The sequence below is a fragment of the Ambystoma mexicanum genome, chromosome 8 (genome assembly GCF_040938575.1).
Source record: "Ambystoma mexicanum isolate Mex_15411 chromosome 8, UKY_AmexF1_1, whole genome shotgun sequence".
Lineage (NCBI taxonomy): Eukaryota > Metazoa > Chordata > Amphibia > Caudata > Ambystomatidae > Ambystoma > Ambystoma mexicanum.
This window is the reverse complement of record NC_090929.1, coordinates 1,684,563,180-1,684,580,692: the sequence shown is the minus strand read 5'-3', so window position 1 is coordinate 1,684,580,692 and position 17,513 is coordinate 1,684,563,180. Positions and strand designations below refer to the sequence as shown.

At 49.4% G+C, this 17,513-nt stretch overlaps 1 protein-coding gene across 4 annotated transcripts in view; it reads right to left on the bottom strand.

Moving 5' to 3' along the window:
* The window catches only part of LOC138473324 (deleted in malignant brain tumors 1 protein-like), a 633,955-nt gene that overhangs the window by 440,233 nt on the left and 176,209 nt on the right, over nucleotides 1-17,513 (bottom strand). For 3 of the 4 annotated variants that reach the window (XM_069611990.1, XM_069611993.1, XM_069611991.1), the window contains one exon: nucleotides 6,023-6,340. The exons of the other annotated variant lie outside the window; for it this stretch is intronic. In XM_069611990.1, the coding sequence (XP_069468091.1) occupies nucleotides 6,023-6,340 (318 nt within the window). The remainder of the gene's footprint in view (nucleotides 1-6,022; nucleotides 6,341-17,513) is intronic. 4 annotated transcript variants of the gene reach the window in all.

Below are 17,513 nucleotides of genomic sequence, written 5' to 3'. Positions count from 1 at the left end.
CCCATCATGTACCCCTCCCTGGGATGTCACCATAGCGTTCTACCCAGTTTACACCACTCCATGCTATGTCACAGTGTACCCATCGTAGTCCCCCCCTCAGTGTTACCATACAATTCTACCCAGCATAGACCCCTCCCTGCTATGCCACCTTACTGATGTACCCAGCATAGACCCACCGTTGCAATGTCACCATACATTTCTACCCATCATGGACCCCTCCCCTCAGTGTCACCATACAATTCTACCCAGCATAGACGCCTCCCTGCTATATCACCGTAGAGTTCTACCCAGCTTAGACCACTCCATGCTATGTCACCAGTGTACCCATCGTAGTCTCCTCCCCTCAGTGTTACCATACAATTCTACCCAACATAGATTCAACCCAACATAGACCCCTCCATGCTATGTCACCATACAGTTCTACCCAGCTTAGACCACTCGATGCTATGTCACCAGTGTACCCATCTAATTCCCCTCTCCTCAGTGTTACCATACATGTCTACCCAGCATAGACGCCTCCCTGCTATATCACCATACAGTTCTACCCAGCTTACACCACTCCATGCTATGTCACCAGTGTACCCATCATAGTCCCCTCCCCCCAGTGTTACCATACATGTCTACCCAGCATGGCCCCTCCATCCTATGTCACCATAGAGTTCTACCCAGCTTACACCACTCCATGCTATGTCACCAGTGTACCCATCTATTTCCCCTCTCCTCAGTGTTACCATACATGTCTACCCAGCATAGACGCCTCCCTGCTATATCACCATAGAGCTCCACCCAGCTTAGACCACTCCATGCTATGTCACCAGTGTACCCATCTAATTCCCCTCCCCTCAGTGTTACCATACAATTGTACCCAGCATAGACGCCTCCATCCTATGTCACCATAGAGTTCTACCCCGCTTACACCACTCCATGCTATGTCACCAGTGTACCCATCTAATTCCCCTCTCCTCAGTGTCACCATACAATTCTACCCAGCATAGATGCCTCCCTGCTATATCACCATAGAGTTCTACCCAGCTTACACCACTCCATGCTATGTCACCAGTGTACCCATCATAGTCCCCTCCCCTCAGTGTTACCATACATGTCTACCCAGCATAGACCCCTCCCTGCTATGCCACCTTACTGCTGCACCCAGCTTACACCACTCCATGCTATGTCACCAGTGTACCCATCTAATTCCCCTCTCCTCAGTGTTACCATACAATTCTACCCAGCATAGACGCCTCCCTGCTATATCATCATAGAGTTCTACCCAGCTTACACCACTCCATGCTATGTCACCAGTGTACCCATCGTAGTCCCCTCCCCTCAGTGTTACCATACATGTCTACCCAGCATGGACCCCTCCATCCTATGTCACCATACAGTTCTACCCAGCTTACACCACTCCATGCTATGTCACCAGTGTACCCATCTAATTCCCCTCTCCTCAGTGTTACCATGCAATTCTACCCAGCATAGACGCCTCCATCCTAGGTCACCATACAGTTCTACCCAGCTTACACCACTCCATGCTATGCCACCTTACTGCTGTGCCCAGCATAGACCCCTCCCTGCTATATCACCATAGAGTTCTACCCAGCTTAGACCACTCCATGCTATGTCACCAGTGTACCCATCTAATTCCCCTCCCCTCAGTGTTACCATACAATTCTACCCAGCATAGACGCCTCCCTGCTATATCACCATAGAGTTCTACCCAGCTTAGACCACTACATGCTATGTCACCAGTGTACCGATCGTAGTCCCCACCCCTCAGTGTTACCATACAATTCTACCCAGCATAGACGCCTCCGTGCTATGTCACCATAGAGTTATACCCAGCTTAGACCCCTCCATGCAATGTCACCATAGAGTTCTACCCAGCTTACACCCCTCCATCCTAGGTCACCATACAGTTCTACCGAACTTACACCACTCCATGCTATGTCACCAGTGTACCCATCTATTTCCCCTCCCCTCAGTGTTACCACACAATTCTACCCAGCATAGACGCCTCCCTGCTATATCACCATAGAGTTCTACCCAGCTTAGACCACTCCATGTTATGTCACCAGTGTACCCATCTAATTCCCCTCCCCTCAGTGTTACCATGCAATTCTACCCAGCATAGACACCTCCCTGCTATATCACCATAGAGTTCTACCCAGCTTAGACCACTCCATGTTATGTCACCAGTGTACCCATCTAATTCCCCTCCCCTCAGTGTTACCATACAATTCTACCCAGCATAGACGCCTCCCGGCTATGCCACCTTACTGCTGTACCCAGCATAGACCCCTCCATGCAATGTCACCATACATTTCTACCCATCATGTACCCCTCCCTGGGATGTCACCATAGCGTTCTACCCAGCTTACACCACTCCATGCTATGTCACCAGTGTACCCATCGTAGTCCCCCCCTCAGTGTTACCATACAATTCTACCCAGCATAGACCCCTCCCTGCTATGCCACCTTACTGATGTACCCAGCATAGACCCCTCCATGCAATGTCACCATACATTTCTACCCATCATGGACCCCTCCCTGGGATGTCACCATAGAGTTCTACCCAGCTTAGACCACTCCATGCTATGTCACCAGTGTACCGATCGTAGTCCCCACCCCTCAATGTTACCATACAAATTTACCCAGCATAGACCCCTCCCTGCTATGCCACCTTACAGATATATGCAGAACAGCCCCCCCCACTATGCCACCATACACATTGCTAATCACAGCCCACACCAAAAAGAAAGCTTGCCTTATTTGTTTCCATCAAGTGGTGACTGGTATGGAAAAGATAAGTGCGGGGGAGAATTAATGCGCATGCAAAGTTTGCGGTGTGCGAAGAATAATGGGTCTATGGGCAGTGCTGCAGCCGCTGGACACTGTCAACTCTGCAATGGTGCCGGTGGACAGTTTCTGTTATTCGGGTCTCTCCATTGGCCATGGACTCTATTTTGCCACCAAACCCTGACCGTGCCATTCTCAAAGCGGGGATGAAAGTTCAAGGGGTCTGGGCAAAGCCAATCACCCCCCAGGCTCAACCCAACCCATTAAGTCTTTCAGTAGCACAGACCAACCAATACATCTTCCAGTCCATTTAACGACTGAGTGGCTCTTCATAGCCTTCAAAATAAGAGTCAGTCCTCAGTTTGTAGTCACTCCACAGACGCACACTGAAGGCAAGTCATCTCTCCCTCAACAGTCTATACCCTACAACAGGCCTTCAGCCAATGTAACTGTGTAACTCACTGAACAGCCAGGGAACGCGCTGAGGGGCAGCTGGGTAGCCTCACGCAGACTGGCCGATGCCAGAGGTCAGGAAGTGGGCGTGGGGAGGGAAACTCATAGTGTGAAAAGGGTGGGATGGGGCAGAGAAGGTTAGCCCATCCCTCAAAACTGCTTATAAAGCATGACTCCCAAAACCTCTTCCAATCACGTGCGGCGTCCCTCAAGGCTCCTGTGTTTCAGCAACCCTGTACAACATATTCACTAAACCCCTCTTCGATGATCTGGACCTTCTAGGTATCACCTACACTAACTATGCAGATGATACACAGATTCTCCTCCCGCTTTCTGGGGATCACAGCAAAGACAGGGAGTTGGTGAATAGGGTGTACCTCATTATTCAGGCATGGATGGCATCACATGGCCGCTGCCTGAATGATGATAAGACTGAGCTGATCATTCTGGGCACGCAGGCCAATATCAACAAACTAGGCAAGGACTATTCCACGTTTAACATAGATGGCAATAGCATCAAGGTTTCGAGTGAAGTAAAAACACTAGGCTTCTATTTTGACTCCACCATGTCTTTTGCCAAACAAGTTAACTCCTTAGCTTCCACGACAGCCTATACCTGCAAATTAATAAGAACAGGTAAACCTTTCTTATCTAACAACAGTTGCATGATCCTAGCGAGAGCCTTAATACTATCAAGACTCGATTATTGCAATGCCCTTTACAGTTGCGCTAACAAAACTATCACCAAAAGGCTACAAATCCTACAAAATAGCGCCCTTAGAGCCACCTTAGGCATAAACAAAAGGGAACATATCTCCTCCACTAGACAACAATACAAATGGCTCTTCATCGACAATAAAGTTCACCTAAAAATGCTCTCCTTGACGCACAAAGCCCTCAACAACGCTGCCCCCATTTACCTGGTGGCCAAAATAAGAAGAAAAATCTCTAGCAGACCTACAAGAACTCCCAACTCCAACTGTCTGGAAATTCCAAGATTTAAACTTGCCAAAATTGGCGGCACAAGCTTCCCTGTGCTAGCCGCTAAATGGTGGAATGCCCTGCCACACAACCTTAGATCAGACCAACCTTTCCCTCACTTTAGAACGAATCTTATCAAACACCTCAATGACAACAACATGTAAGGTTTGAAAGACTTTAATTTGTGTTATGTTACTTATCTGAATGTATATATGTACCATCAAAGACTTATCACTATTGTAAATTTTTAATTATGTAACATTGTAATTTGCTGTAACACTGTAATTTCTATGCAACATTGTAAGCTTCGTATATTCTGTTCACTGCGCCCGGTTACCCTTGGGTCTGGCGCGCAATACAAATAAATAAACAAACACCATCTTTTCCCGAACTGGCTGGGTGTAGAAAGGATTTCCCGCCCACCCAAAGTGTAATGTGAATGACGTGAAATGTTTAATATGTCATGATTTTCTAATCTACGGCTGAACCGTCGCAGTGGAGATACGTGGTGTATCCAGGCTGGTAGACCTGCCACAAACCGCAAGGGACTGTGCAGCGACCAAGATTGTCGACGGCAGGGTATCTACTTCCGCAAGCCACAGGGAAAGTAGGGGGGGGTGGAAGGGGAGGTGGAAAGGTGCAAGGATAAAAGAAATGTTGGAGACAAGGCAAAGGGCAGAAGGGACTGGCAGGCAAATAGGAAACAGGGCGCAGGGGAATCCAGTGAGTCGGGGGAGACAAATGTACGAAGAAGCAGTGCAGCAACCTGGAGAGTTAGTAGAGGACTAGTGGTCGGATACCATGGCACGAGCAAAGGTTGAGGAGAGTGAGGGAAAGAACTGGAACGAAGGGAGGCAGGAGGAGACAAAAAGGAAAGAACCGAAGGGACGGGGGAGGGGTCAGTGTCCCAGAAACTCAAGGAACATAGGAGAGGATAACTGGCCCGGGGAATGAGGGGGAGGAAGCAACCACATCAGGGGGGGGCAGCAACCAACACCTGGGGAAAGAGGAGAAGTCACCGGGGGAAACGGGGCGGGAGCACGTGCAACGGGCAATAAATGAGGACAGGAAAACAAAATGGGGCATGTAAGAGGGTAAGTCAAGCAAGCAACGGGGAACGGCGTAGAAGGCCAAGAGACTGGGAAAAGAGGCAGAGGTTAAGGCACCAGGGGAGTGGGTTAGGAGGTGAGAGAGTTCCAGAACTCTGGGGCAACTAATCAGTTAGGGACATGGAAACTGGGGGTCGGGGTACCAAGGAGTTGGGGTGAATGAAAAGGGGAAGAGCGCAGGACACCTGGCCAACAGGGGAGCTGCTTAACAATCCTGCACCTGGGAAAAGTAGTAAAATGGAAGTGACTACCTGAAAAGCTGTTGACTGAACTGGGGAGTGTTTTGAAAGTAAGTAATAATTAAGGGCGTCAGCTCCGCACAAAACCGGATGCTGCTCCGCCAAGTTAGAAAGTGTAAGGGCTTTCAGCTCAGAGCAGAATCCTGAGGCTGTATTGCCAAAACGGAACACATGTAAGCTACCTCCTGCTTAATAAAGCAACTGCGGCCTGTCCACCCACAATGAGAGTCTGTTTGCTATTTCAGGGTGGTGGGGGTGGGGGGCAAGGCAATGGGGGACATGTTGCTGGAGGCAAATGCAGGGGAGAAATCAAGTGCATGTCGAAACTATGCACTACAACATGGAGGGCACAGGAGCCTAGTGTGGGATGTTGCGGCTAAGCAGAACAGCTACCCCTTTGCCCTGGGCAGAAAGCTCACACCCCTTTGCTTCTTAGACACTTACCCGAGCAGATGACGCCGGCATCCTCGCCATGCACGCAGTTGTGTCTGGTCCAGCCGCTGCTGGGACAGTCCCAGAGGTAAGTCTCATTTCCCCGGCAGTTTAGATCATCCAGGAGAATCTGGCCAGAGCCTGCACCAAAGTGGGCATTAATTGGGGCCGCAGAGGCCTGTCCGCAGGCGAGCTGCGTGCACACCACGCTGGCGTCGGTCATGTCCCAGAGGTCGTCGCACACCGTCCCCCAAGCACCCTCGTAGAAGACTTCCACGCGCCCTGCGCAGCGGTGCCAGCCATTGGTGAGTCGAAGAAGGGGGGCTTGTCCTGTGAACACAAGAAGCGGGGACATCACTCAGCCCATTCTGGTTATTGAATCCTTTCTCCTCCACACTGAAATATGGGTACCAGTAGCAGGGACATATAAAGAGGTGACCATCTGCTGTAATGGCAACACACCCACCCAAGCGCTACCACCCACTCCATCACTACCACCCACCCCAATGCTTCCACCCACTCCCAACCCTACCACCCACCCCAACACTGACACCCACCTCAACACTACCACCCACCCCAATGATGCCACCCACCCCAACACTGCCACCCACCCCAATGCTGCCACCAACCCCAACGCTGCCACCCACACCAACACTATCACTCAACCCAATGTTATAACCACTCCCAACACTACCACCCACCCCAATGCTAGCACCCACCCAAGCGCTACCACCCACTCCATCACTACCACCCACCCCAATGCTTCCACCCACTCCCAACCCTACCACCCACCCCAACACTGACACCCACCTCAACACTACCACCCACCCCAATGATGCCACCCACCCCAACACTGCCACCCACCCCAATGCTGCCACCAACCCCAACGCTGCCACCCACACCAACACTATCACTCAACCCAATGTTATAACCACTCCCAACACTACCACCCACCCCAATGCTAGCACCCACCCAAGCGCTACCACCCACTCCATCACTACCACCCACCCCAATGCTTCCACCCACTCCCAACCCTACCACCCACCCCAACACTGACACCCACCTCAACACTACCACCCACCCCAATGATGCCACCCACCCCAACACTGCCACCCACCCCAATGCTGCCACCAACCCCAACGCTGCCACCCACTCCATCACTACCACCCACCCCAATGCTTCCACCCACTCCCAACCCTACCACCCACCCCAACACTGACACCCACCTCAACACTACCACCCACCCCAATGATGCCACCCACCCCAGCGCTACCACCCACTCCATCGCTACCACCCACCCCAAAACTTCCACCCACTCCCAACCCTACCACCCACCCCAACACTACCACCCACCCCAATGATGCCACCCACTCCATCGCTACCACCCACCCCAAAACTTCCACCCACTCCCAACCCTACCACCCACCCCAACACTACCACCCACCCCAATGATGCCACCCACTCCATCGCTACCACCCACCCCAAAACTTCCACCCACTCCCAACCCTACCACCCACCCCAACACTGCCACCCACCTCAACACTACCACCCACCCCAATGATGCCACCCACCCCAGCGCTACCACCCACTCCATCGCTACCACCCACCCCAAAACTTCCACCCACTCCCAACCCTACCACCCACCCCAACACTGCCACCCACCTCAACACTACCACCCACCCCAATGATGCCACCCACCCCAATGCTACCACCCACCCCACCACTACCACCCACCCCAATGTTATCACCCACTCCCAACCCTACCACCCACCCCAACACTGCCACCCACCTCAACACTACCACCCACCCCAATGATGCCACCCACTCCATCGCTGCCACCCACCCCAAAACTTCCACCCACTCCCAACCCTACCACCCACCCCAACACTGCCACCCACCTCAACACTACCACCCACCCCAATGATGCCACCCACCCCAATGCTGCCACCCACCCCACCACTACCACCCAGCCCAATGTTATCACCCACTCCCAATGCTACCACCCACCCCAATGCTAGCACCCACCCCATCACTACGACCCACTCCCATGCTACCACCCACCCCAATACTACCACCCACGCCCAATGCTACCACCCACCCCAACGCTAGCACCCACCCCCAACGCTGCCACCCACCCCAACGCTAGCACCCACCCCAACGCTAGCACCCACCCCCAACGCTGCCACCCACCCCAATACTACCATCCACCCCAGTGCTTTTTTTTCAGTCTCATTGCCGTCACGAAAAACGAAATACTCTTGAGGACCTCCTGTGCACTTGCTCGCTTTCTGACAGTGCCCCCATAATTACAGCTCTCCTCTGCTGACTCTTGGAAAAACAAACACCTTCACCAAACTCTTTCCAAACTCATACTCCACCCTGGTGCAACCTCTTTTTGGCCCAGTTGTGCCAGCAGATTTCAGGGTCTGGTCCACGTGGCATATTACTCTTGGTACTTCAGCCCCCCCTCACTGTTCTTCCCCAGTGGCCTTGCGCACTCACTGCCTACGCCCTCCCTACAAACTGTGAAGGGTGCACCTCAAGCCAGATATTCACCAATACAACTGCCCCCTTCACTAACCATTAAGTGGTAAGGCCCCTCCTGTGCGACTGGACCCTTATATTAGTCAGTGGCGGTTTCCTGCTTCCCAACAGAAACTAACCCACGACATAAAAGACCTCACGCCGACTGATGGATGGAAGGATTTGAATTAATCATAACCACTGACGTTGCTCTGGGTAGTTTGCAATACTTTCATCTTTTAGCTCACCTGGGGACCAGCATTATGAAAATCAAACGTTGCCCTGGTCCTGCTGCCAATGGAAGCATTGCAGTCTGACCACTAGGGCATGTGCCCTCTTCAAGGCCTGGAAGCAACCCCATAACCCTTCAGCCCTGGTCTCATCAGTGTGGTGCGGCTGGACTGCCTAGCACCTACATATGCACAAGCATTACACAGCGTCACAAGGCTGGAGTCCAACTTCAGAAAACCCAGAATAGGCACACCTTCTCCTGCATCCAATTACAGGAAAATTAAGTGGAAAAGGCCTGGTAACACCCTTTAAAAAAAAAAAAAATATATATATATATATATATATATATATATATATATATATATATATATATATATATATATATATATATATATATATATATGTTGGGTTGTGTTATTTATATTGTGCCAAAGCCTGCAGGCAGCAGGGCGCAGTCAAACATAAACACGCAGACAAGAAAGCATTAAAAGGACTACACATGGACTAATGCGTGGGTCAGGCTTGAGAATAATGAGTATTGGAACAGCCACGTCTTCAGTTTCTTACATGCAGGTGGCATTTCTCAAGGCACAGCTTCAGAGGTAGTGTGTTCTCCAAGCTTGAGGTGTGAGGGCGTCAAAAGAGCACCCACATGCTTTGCCCTTTTTTGCACGTGGTACAACAAGTTGTCCTTGGGTGCCTGATCGGAGATTCCTGGGGGGTAGGTAGGGTGATATGTGCTTCTTATTGTAACTGGGGGCGTTCCCATGTAGGCATTGATGTGTAACGGAGAGAGCCCTGAAGCTTGATCTGGCTGACACGTGCAGCCAATGTAATATCCTTCTGGCCTTGGAAACGTGTTCCCTTTTAGGAATATCACAAATAACCCCGACTGCTTCATTTCGTATCATCTGGAGCTTGGTAGTGCACTGTTTATTGGCTCCTAAGAGGAGTGTGTAACATTAGTCCAGCCGGGGCGTAATGGTGGCTCAGACCAAGACTTCACGATTTCTTTGTGATGAAAATGGTTTGGCGTGTCTCAGTACTCTAAGATGAGAGTACGCGTCGCTGACAATTCCATCAACGCGCCCCTTGGAACTGAGGGAGGCTTCAGTGTAGAAGCCCAATGTGTTAACTTTCTTCAGGATGTCTATTGTGCAGTTTCCATCCAGATGCATGGATTTACGTGTAGGGCTTAGCTGTGCTCTCGCCTGCACAGATCCAAAGATCATGAGCTCCGTCTTTGAGGGATTGAGACACATCCAGTTCCTGCACATCCACTCTTTTATTGAGTCATAGGCGGGATTGAGCCTCGCTGAGTCACTCTTGTGATCTCCACAGAGCTCAATCACGAGCTGGGTGTCATCGGGATAGTCGGCGAAATACACACCCAGGCTGGTTAATAAGTCACAGAAAGGTTTCATATAGAGACTGAAAAGCGCCGGTGATAAGCACGCTCCCTGAGGGACTCTGTATAGGATGGTCTCTGCATCTGAGACAGCTCCTCCCCAGCTCATTCGTGATTCCCTGTTGCTCAAGGAGGAGTGAATCCAATCTATGGCCTCTTTCGTGATCAGAGCGTCCAGTAGGCGACCATGATCACGCAGATCGAAGGCAGCTGACAGATCTAAAAGTACTAAAAGACCAGCTTTGCCTTTTTCCAAATAGTCAAGCACATGCGACTGCAGGTTTAATTGGACACTTTCCGTGGCACGCTGAGGGCGGAAACCCGATTACATCGGGTGCAGGATTTCCAATTTTACCAAGTGCTGCTGCAATTGGACAGGTGCCACTTTGTTCACCACCTTCCAGAGAAATAGTGAGTTTGTTAAAGTGTTTTCCAGGACGTTTTGTCTTCATCGGTTTGATTTCTTTCCGATAGTTGTTCTGCTTGCCTTTTTTTCGTTTTTAGTGTTGCCAAGTCGATTGAGATGCATACTTGCTGGCAATTTTTATCCCTGACCAGCTTGGTTTTCAGCGGGGCAACTCTAGCCAAAAGGTCCGTTAATTGATTATTGTATATCTCTTCTAACGCTTCTGTGGGGGTTCTAAATCCGAGGTAATTTCCGTTACCCACGTTAGACATTGAGAAAGTCGTCTGGGACAATCTTTTTAAAGTTTCTTTTGGTGACTGTTTTAGGAAAACAGCAAACAGGCTTTGGCAAAGTTTGGCTTTGTAAATGTGGAGGGTTAGATTATTTTGTACAGAGCTAAAAAGCTATACCCCAGTATATGCCTATTGGCTTTGCCAATGCGTGTTCATACTTTCCAGGGACACATTGGCTTAACATTCAGAATCGTGGGGTGATAATGAAATTGCTGCATCAATATGCAATTTCTGTTCTGTGGTCGCAAAATCAATAAGCAAATAATATTTTCTATGAACACTCGGGCCGGGAGGAAAGCTCAAGGTCAACAAGTTTGTCTTGGAAGCAAAACAGTGCAGAGCAACACAGGTTTGACTCCTAGTCCTGCGCTTAGTGACTGGTCTCCGGTATTAAGCGTGTTATAAAAGATACATTATTCATTAAGTAAGACAGGAAGGATAGCTCAGGGACAACACGTTCGTCTTGGAAGCGAGAGAATGCAGCACAACAGAGGTTTGAACCCTGATCCCTGCTTAGAAACCACTCGCTGGTATTAAGGGCGTTATAGAAGAACAATTATTATAATGATTATATAATAATTATGTCTTCTGAGGAACACATATATTTGTGCAGTGCCACACTGAGTGGGATCAAGCAAAGAAGTGTGAAGCAAAATAATCTTTATTCTGAAACACTTTTCTTGGGGTTTAGGGTTAAGGTCAAAAGCAAACTGGATATGTCAACTTAACAGAAAATGGGGGTAAGCAGAAAAGAGCAAGTGCAGGTCATGTTAATTAAGAACAGTGCAAATCCTTTTCGGATTTGTGGTTGGGATGGTTGTCTCTTTAGATATGTATACAAGTCATTCATAGGTCCTGGGTCTGATTTCCTTAGGACTCTAGTCTATTCTCACAGTTTTTGGGCTTGGGTTTCCTGAGACCCTCAGCAAAGGTCACAGAGTCTTTGAGCAAAGGCTGGCCCTCTGAAGTCCTGGTCACCCATTTGCAGCTGACAGTCTGTTTATATCCTGTCTGTCCTGGGTATTTCTAGTCTCTCAGGTTTTTATCTGGTCATGGTTGTAGGGTTCTCTTAGAACCTCCTTTCTGGATTCTGCCTTCTGGGAGCCCAGTATAGGCTGAGCTTCCATGCAAGTGCTGACACCTCAGACACGGACCTTTGGCACACCTGCTGGCATTAGGTTCCTCTGAGACAGCAGACTTGGGTGTGTAAGGGCTGAGCAAGTCTTCTTTATTCTCTTTGGTGGACCTGCTAGTCCTGCAGGTCCAGCTTATGGCTCCTGGCTAGCACGTTGCTCTCCCTCACTGCTTTTTTACTTTCTATCATGTAGACAAGCTTTCTTTAGTATTGCTGGGGCCCTTGCCTCCCCACACAATTACTCTTGTTGCGTAACCCGCAACTCTGTGGGCCAAATGCATAAAAGGGAGGTTTGCCATTCTGGTCACGTCATGTCCTGGTGGCTGACTGTTTCGGTCATAGTGCCTCCGTTGGCAGCCTGTGATCTCTTCATTCTCCTGTCGATGAGATTTTGATCAGAGTGTGATGAATCCAATGGAGTCGTTACAAAATCCCTACCTAAAGTCACCTCTCAGATGGCCAGGGAAAGGCAGATGATTCCTGATCCTGACCCTGCAGGTGGTGTTAGCTGGGAGGATCACCTGGGAGGATAAGGGCCCCAGGGAAACAGGAGGACTTCAAGGGAGGAGTAGCGGTACTTGTTCACCTTGTAGCCCATTAATGGTGGAACCAGATGGGAAGTTCTCGGTATCAGGTAACTATGTCAGGTTGGCGACTTTTAAAAAAAACATTAAAAAATAATTAATGATGCACCCTCCATACTATCAAACACTTTCCCCAAATATTCTAGGACTGGAGGTAATAATATATAATTATGCCCATCCTACAATATTTGGGGAAAGAATTTTGATACCCAGAAAAAGTCACCAGAACCTGACGACTTTTTCACAGCGACATTATTACATGGAACCAAGTTCTCTTGGCACCCTTCCCATCCTCTATGTGCATCATTAATGTCTACCAGAACGGCACTATCATAGCCCAGGGCTCTCAGCCCAATCTCCTCCATCTTGACAGGCGTCTTCCATCTCTCATTATATTCCTCCCTTCTCTTGCCACTCCTCCATCTGCCACCCCTCTTGCCTCTTCACCCCCACTGACGGGTGTACCTCGTCCCTGTACCTCACCTCAGAAGACCTTCAAAGGTGGCAGCCAGCTACAACTAGCTACCCTCAATTCTGGCTCCGCTGTCAAACACTTCTCTGACATCTGTCACCTCCTTGAAGACTTTGAACTTGACATCCTCGCTCTCACTGAGGCATGATTCAATGCCAGCTCTGCCACTGCTTTTGACACTCTCCTTCCGGAGGGGTACAGGATCCTCTCCAAGTCCTGGTCTTATTGGTCTGGAGGCAGAGTGGTCCTTGTCTTCACTGAATGGGTCCGCCCTCTCTCTTAACATTGTCTTTCGCCTCGCATTGACCTCTTCAATATTTTTCTACTAAAGACTTGACTGCAGCTACAAGAACATTTTTGCTCCTAAGCCTTGGCTCTGTACCACTGACTCTGGCTCAGGCCTATTGACTCTGGCTGATTTGTTGGATCTACTCTCACTAGATTGGTTTTCAATGAGAAATGTGTGGATGCACCTAAATCTTCTAAACCCCTCTTCCTTCCTACTGTTATAACTTGTGGAGTGCCATTTTGCTCAGTTTTCATTCACTTATCTTTTTGTCTTTTGGCTAAAGTGTTACTGTGCATTACCTGTTCACAAAACTTCAGGGAAGTGTTGCTAGGGGGTGTCTGAAGATATTTTGGTTTAACTTGTGCTTTCCCTCCCTTTCGTTAAATTGCTAGAGTGCCATTTGTAGTTTGTTTTCACTGTGCCGTTTTGCTCAGTTTTCACTATAACGCAAACTTGTCTACAATTGAATAGGGAGTTGTAAATGCTTTTCTTTTGACTAAACTTAACTTACTTTATTAACTGTGATCTATGTGTTGACTTAGAAGTGTATAAAATAAATATATATTCTCTTTTTAATACAAAGATTTGGTCAGTGTTTCCTTGCTCCATAGTACTGTACTACCTATTGTGTCAACCCTGAATACTGCTCATCTCCCTCTTGAGATAAGCCTGACTGCTCAGCCACAGCTACCAACTAAATCTTTATGATACAGACTGATACCAAAGGGGATTTATTGCTCTCACCTGTAGTCCTAATCTGGGGTAGTGCTCCCTAAGGGAACTGCCCTGGATTCTGCCTAACACCCACTTAGCCGTACATATCTTGGATGCGTTCATCTTAGCAGATAGCTCCTACCATCTGTAGCTGCTGCCTCCCCGGCTAAGCCTCTGCCTGCACTGCCAGTCTCGTTCTCCGTCATTCGACCAATGAAGCAAGTGTCAGTAGCTGCTTTTGCCACTCCTTCATTCCCCCCCACTCCTGATATTGACTCACACACTGCCTCAGCACGTGCTAACCTTCACCTCTCCATCTCCAACACCTTTGACATCCGTGCCGCTGCCATTAGCATCTGCATGAAACCTACTTCCAAGTGCAATAGTTGGTATGATTCCAACCTAGCCTTGCTTAAACACAAGTGCAAAATTGCAGAACGGAAGTGGTTGGCTTCTGGCACATCCTCTGACAAACTGGCCTGTCGCCTGCTTCAAAGGCAATACAGACTCTCCATCCGCTCCGAGAAATGGGCCCATATTCAAGCACGTATCTCGGGGCCACAAACAACATGGTTGAACTTTTCAAAATGCGTAAGGAACTTGCCAATCCTACTGCAGTCTCTGCTTCTCCTCTTCTTTCCCAGGCTCTCTGCACTGTTTTGGCCTTCCATTTTTCAACCAAAGGTCAGGACATCCTGTCCTCTCTCTCCTCTATGCACCTCCCTCCTCCGCCTGCACGCATGCCTCCATTGGCCACCCTCTCTTCCCCCTACTCTCCTCCTTATCACCCAAAGCACTGGCTGAGGTCACCAGGACAGTCTGCGCTATGAAAGTCTCCTACAAACATGTGCTTCCCTGCTTATATAGAACTGTCAAGAACACATTACAGCTCTCACTTCCTCCTTGGCTGAGTTCTGTAACCACTCCTTTGCCACTGGGTCCTTCCCATTACCCCTCAAGCACTCCCTTGTGCACCCCCTGCTAAAAAAGCCATCTGCGGACATTTCCAGCGTGCTAACTGCCGCCCTATCTCCACTACTCTCCCTTCTTGGGCAAACCTTTGGAGACGTTGGTCATCTCCCAACTAATTAATCACACTGAATATGTTGGTTGTCTTCAAAGCCACCAGTCTGGCTGTAGAGCAGTCAGAGGCACGGTAACAGCTCTCCTCAACACCCGTGATGACTTGCTCTCAAACCTCAACTCCAACTCTTCTTCCGCCCTCATTCGCCTCGATCTGTCCTCTGCATTTGACACAGCCAATCATTCCACCCTCATAAATTGGCTAGTTGTACCCTGGGCATCACGGACCAGGCAGTGGATTGGTTGACCTCTTTCCTTTTGAATCGGCCCTCCCAAGTGCAACTGGGCCCTTTTTTCTACTCTACCCCACCCTCTACTGGCAGCGTCCCTCAGGGTTCTATCCTCCCACTGTAGCTCTTCAACATTTACCTTGCTCCACTTGCCCACTTGATCTCCTTCTTCTCTCCTCATTTGTGTTACACTGATGACACACAGCTCTCCTTCAAGCTTCCTTCCTCCTTCTTCTCTCCTTCCTCTCTCATTCCTGACCCACTGCTATTCAGGCATGGTGTGATTTAATGATCTCTGTCTTAACGCCAGTAAGAGTGAGATTCCTCTCATTGGGACTCCTGCCCCTTCCTTCCCACCTACTCTCTGGTCACCCTCCATGGCCTTCCACCCTGCACCCTCGTGTGAGGCTTAAAACCTGGGTGTCATCTTTGACTCCTCCCTCTCCTTATCACCTCATATCGCTGACCTTGCCAAGAAGGCCCACTTTCAGCTTCACCTCCTCAGAGGCATTCTCCCTTTCCTCACCTTACCCCAGAAACTCAATGTCTCCAGAGCTATGGTTCTCTCCAGGCTGCACTACTGCAATAGCCTCTTCCTTAATCTAACTCTTTCCTCCCTCCGCCCGCTCCAACTAATCCAGAATAGGGCTGCAAGACTTATCCTTGGCCTGAAGCACAGGGAACACATCTCTCCAGCCCTAAAATCTCTCCACTGGCTCTCTGTGGTTGTCAGAATCAAATTCAAGACACTCTGCATCATCACAATGCTTTCTGGGGCCCGGAATCTCACTGCATTCAACTGTTCCTCCTTAAATACCTCCCTGCTAGAGTTCTCCGGTCCTCTAGCTCCAACTCTCTGCAGATCAGATGTTTCTCGGAACAGAGAGTAGGAGGTAGATCTCTTTCTTCAGCAGGAGCCTTCCTCTGGAATGGCCACCCTGCCCCTCTCTGTCTTGAGCGGGATCTCCTTAAGTTCTGTACATTTCTCAAGACTTTCCTTTTTTCCTCCTCCTTTCCTCTCGCCCTCCCTTGCTAGTCCCCACCTGACGCTGCAACTGTTTGGCTGTGTCCCTTATGAGTCTTACTGGGGCCAGGCCCTTCCCCAACAAGTCCTCCCCTTCACCTCTTCACCAACACTTGCCCTCGGGCACCCTTCCCTGACTAGACTACTGAGTCATATCAGCCCTTTTCCTCTCACCTGCTGTCCCACCCCTGGCGCCATGGGCTCTTGCCCTCTGGGCTTCCCTTAGCACTTGTCCAACCCTGACGGCCCCCTCCCTCCTGCACTCCTCTCTCTTCCCCCTCTCCCAATCCCATCCTTCACTCTGATCTGGCCCCTCCCCCTCCACATCTCTGTCTTCCCCCTCTCCCAATCCCATCCTTCACTCTGATCTGGCCCCTCCCCCTGCACATCTCTGTCTTCCCCCTCTCCCAATCCGATCCTTCACTCTGATCTGGCCCCTCCCCCTGCACATCTTGTTACTGCACTTGCACGATCCGAATGTCACAAGGCCTTGTACGACCGTTATTGTTGTTTTCTCCACTGTCCCCTCCACCACCCTTTTGTCTTATGGTGCCTGGAAACACGTGCTGCTGTATAGGCGCCTTACAAATGATCAATAAATAAATAGATAAAAGAATGTCCACCGACTTGTCTGAAACCTATTTCCGTAGTTTACACTTATTCTAAGGAAACAATGTCTCTTCTTGATCCAAAGGAATGCCTCCCTTCTTCTGGACTATGATTCAGAGTTCTTGAAGAAACCAATGTCTTTAGATGGAAAAAACAAAGTTTGCAAGTTATAAAGTGTCCAAACACCAGTCCTTGTTGACCACAGTTAGTGTCACTATTGGGTTCCCTGGAGAATGACTGCCTTCTCCTGAATCTCTGATTTGTCGGTTTCTCAATACCTAGGGTATACTGTTCTTCACCTGGTCTTCATTAGACTTAGTAACACCAGTGAGAAAGCCTCCCTTTCTCTGGTTATTCTTGACATTCACAGTATTTTAAGCTAGGGGGAATGACTCCCTTCCCCTGACCTTCTTTAGACCTTTCTGTATGGTTTCTTGACCCGGATTTGGCTTCCTCTTGGCTTGGGCAAACCTGATCCTGCCAGGTTTTACTTTGTATGCAA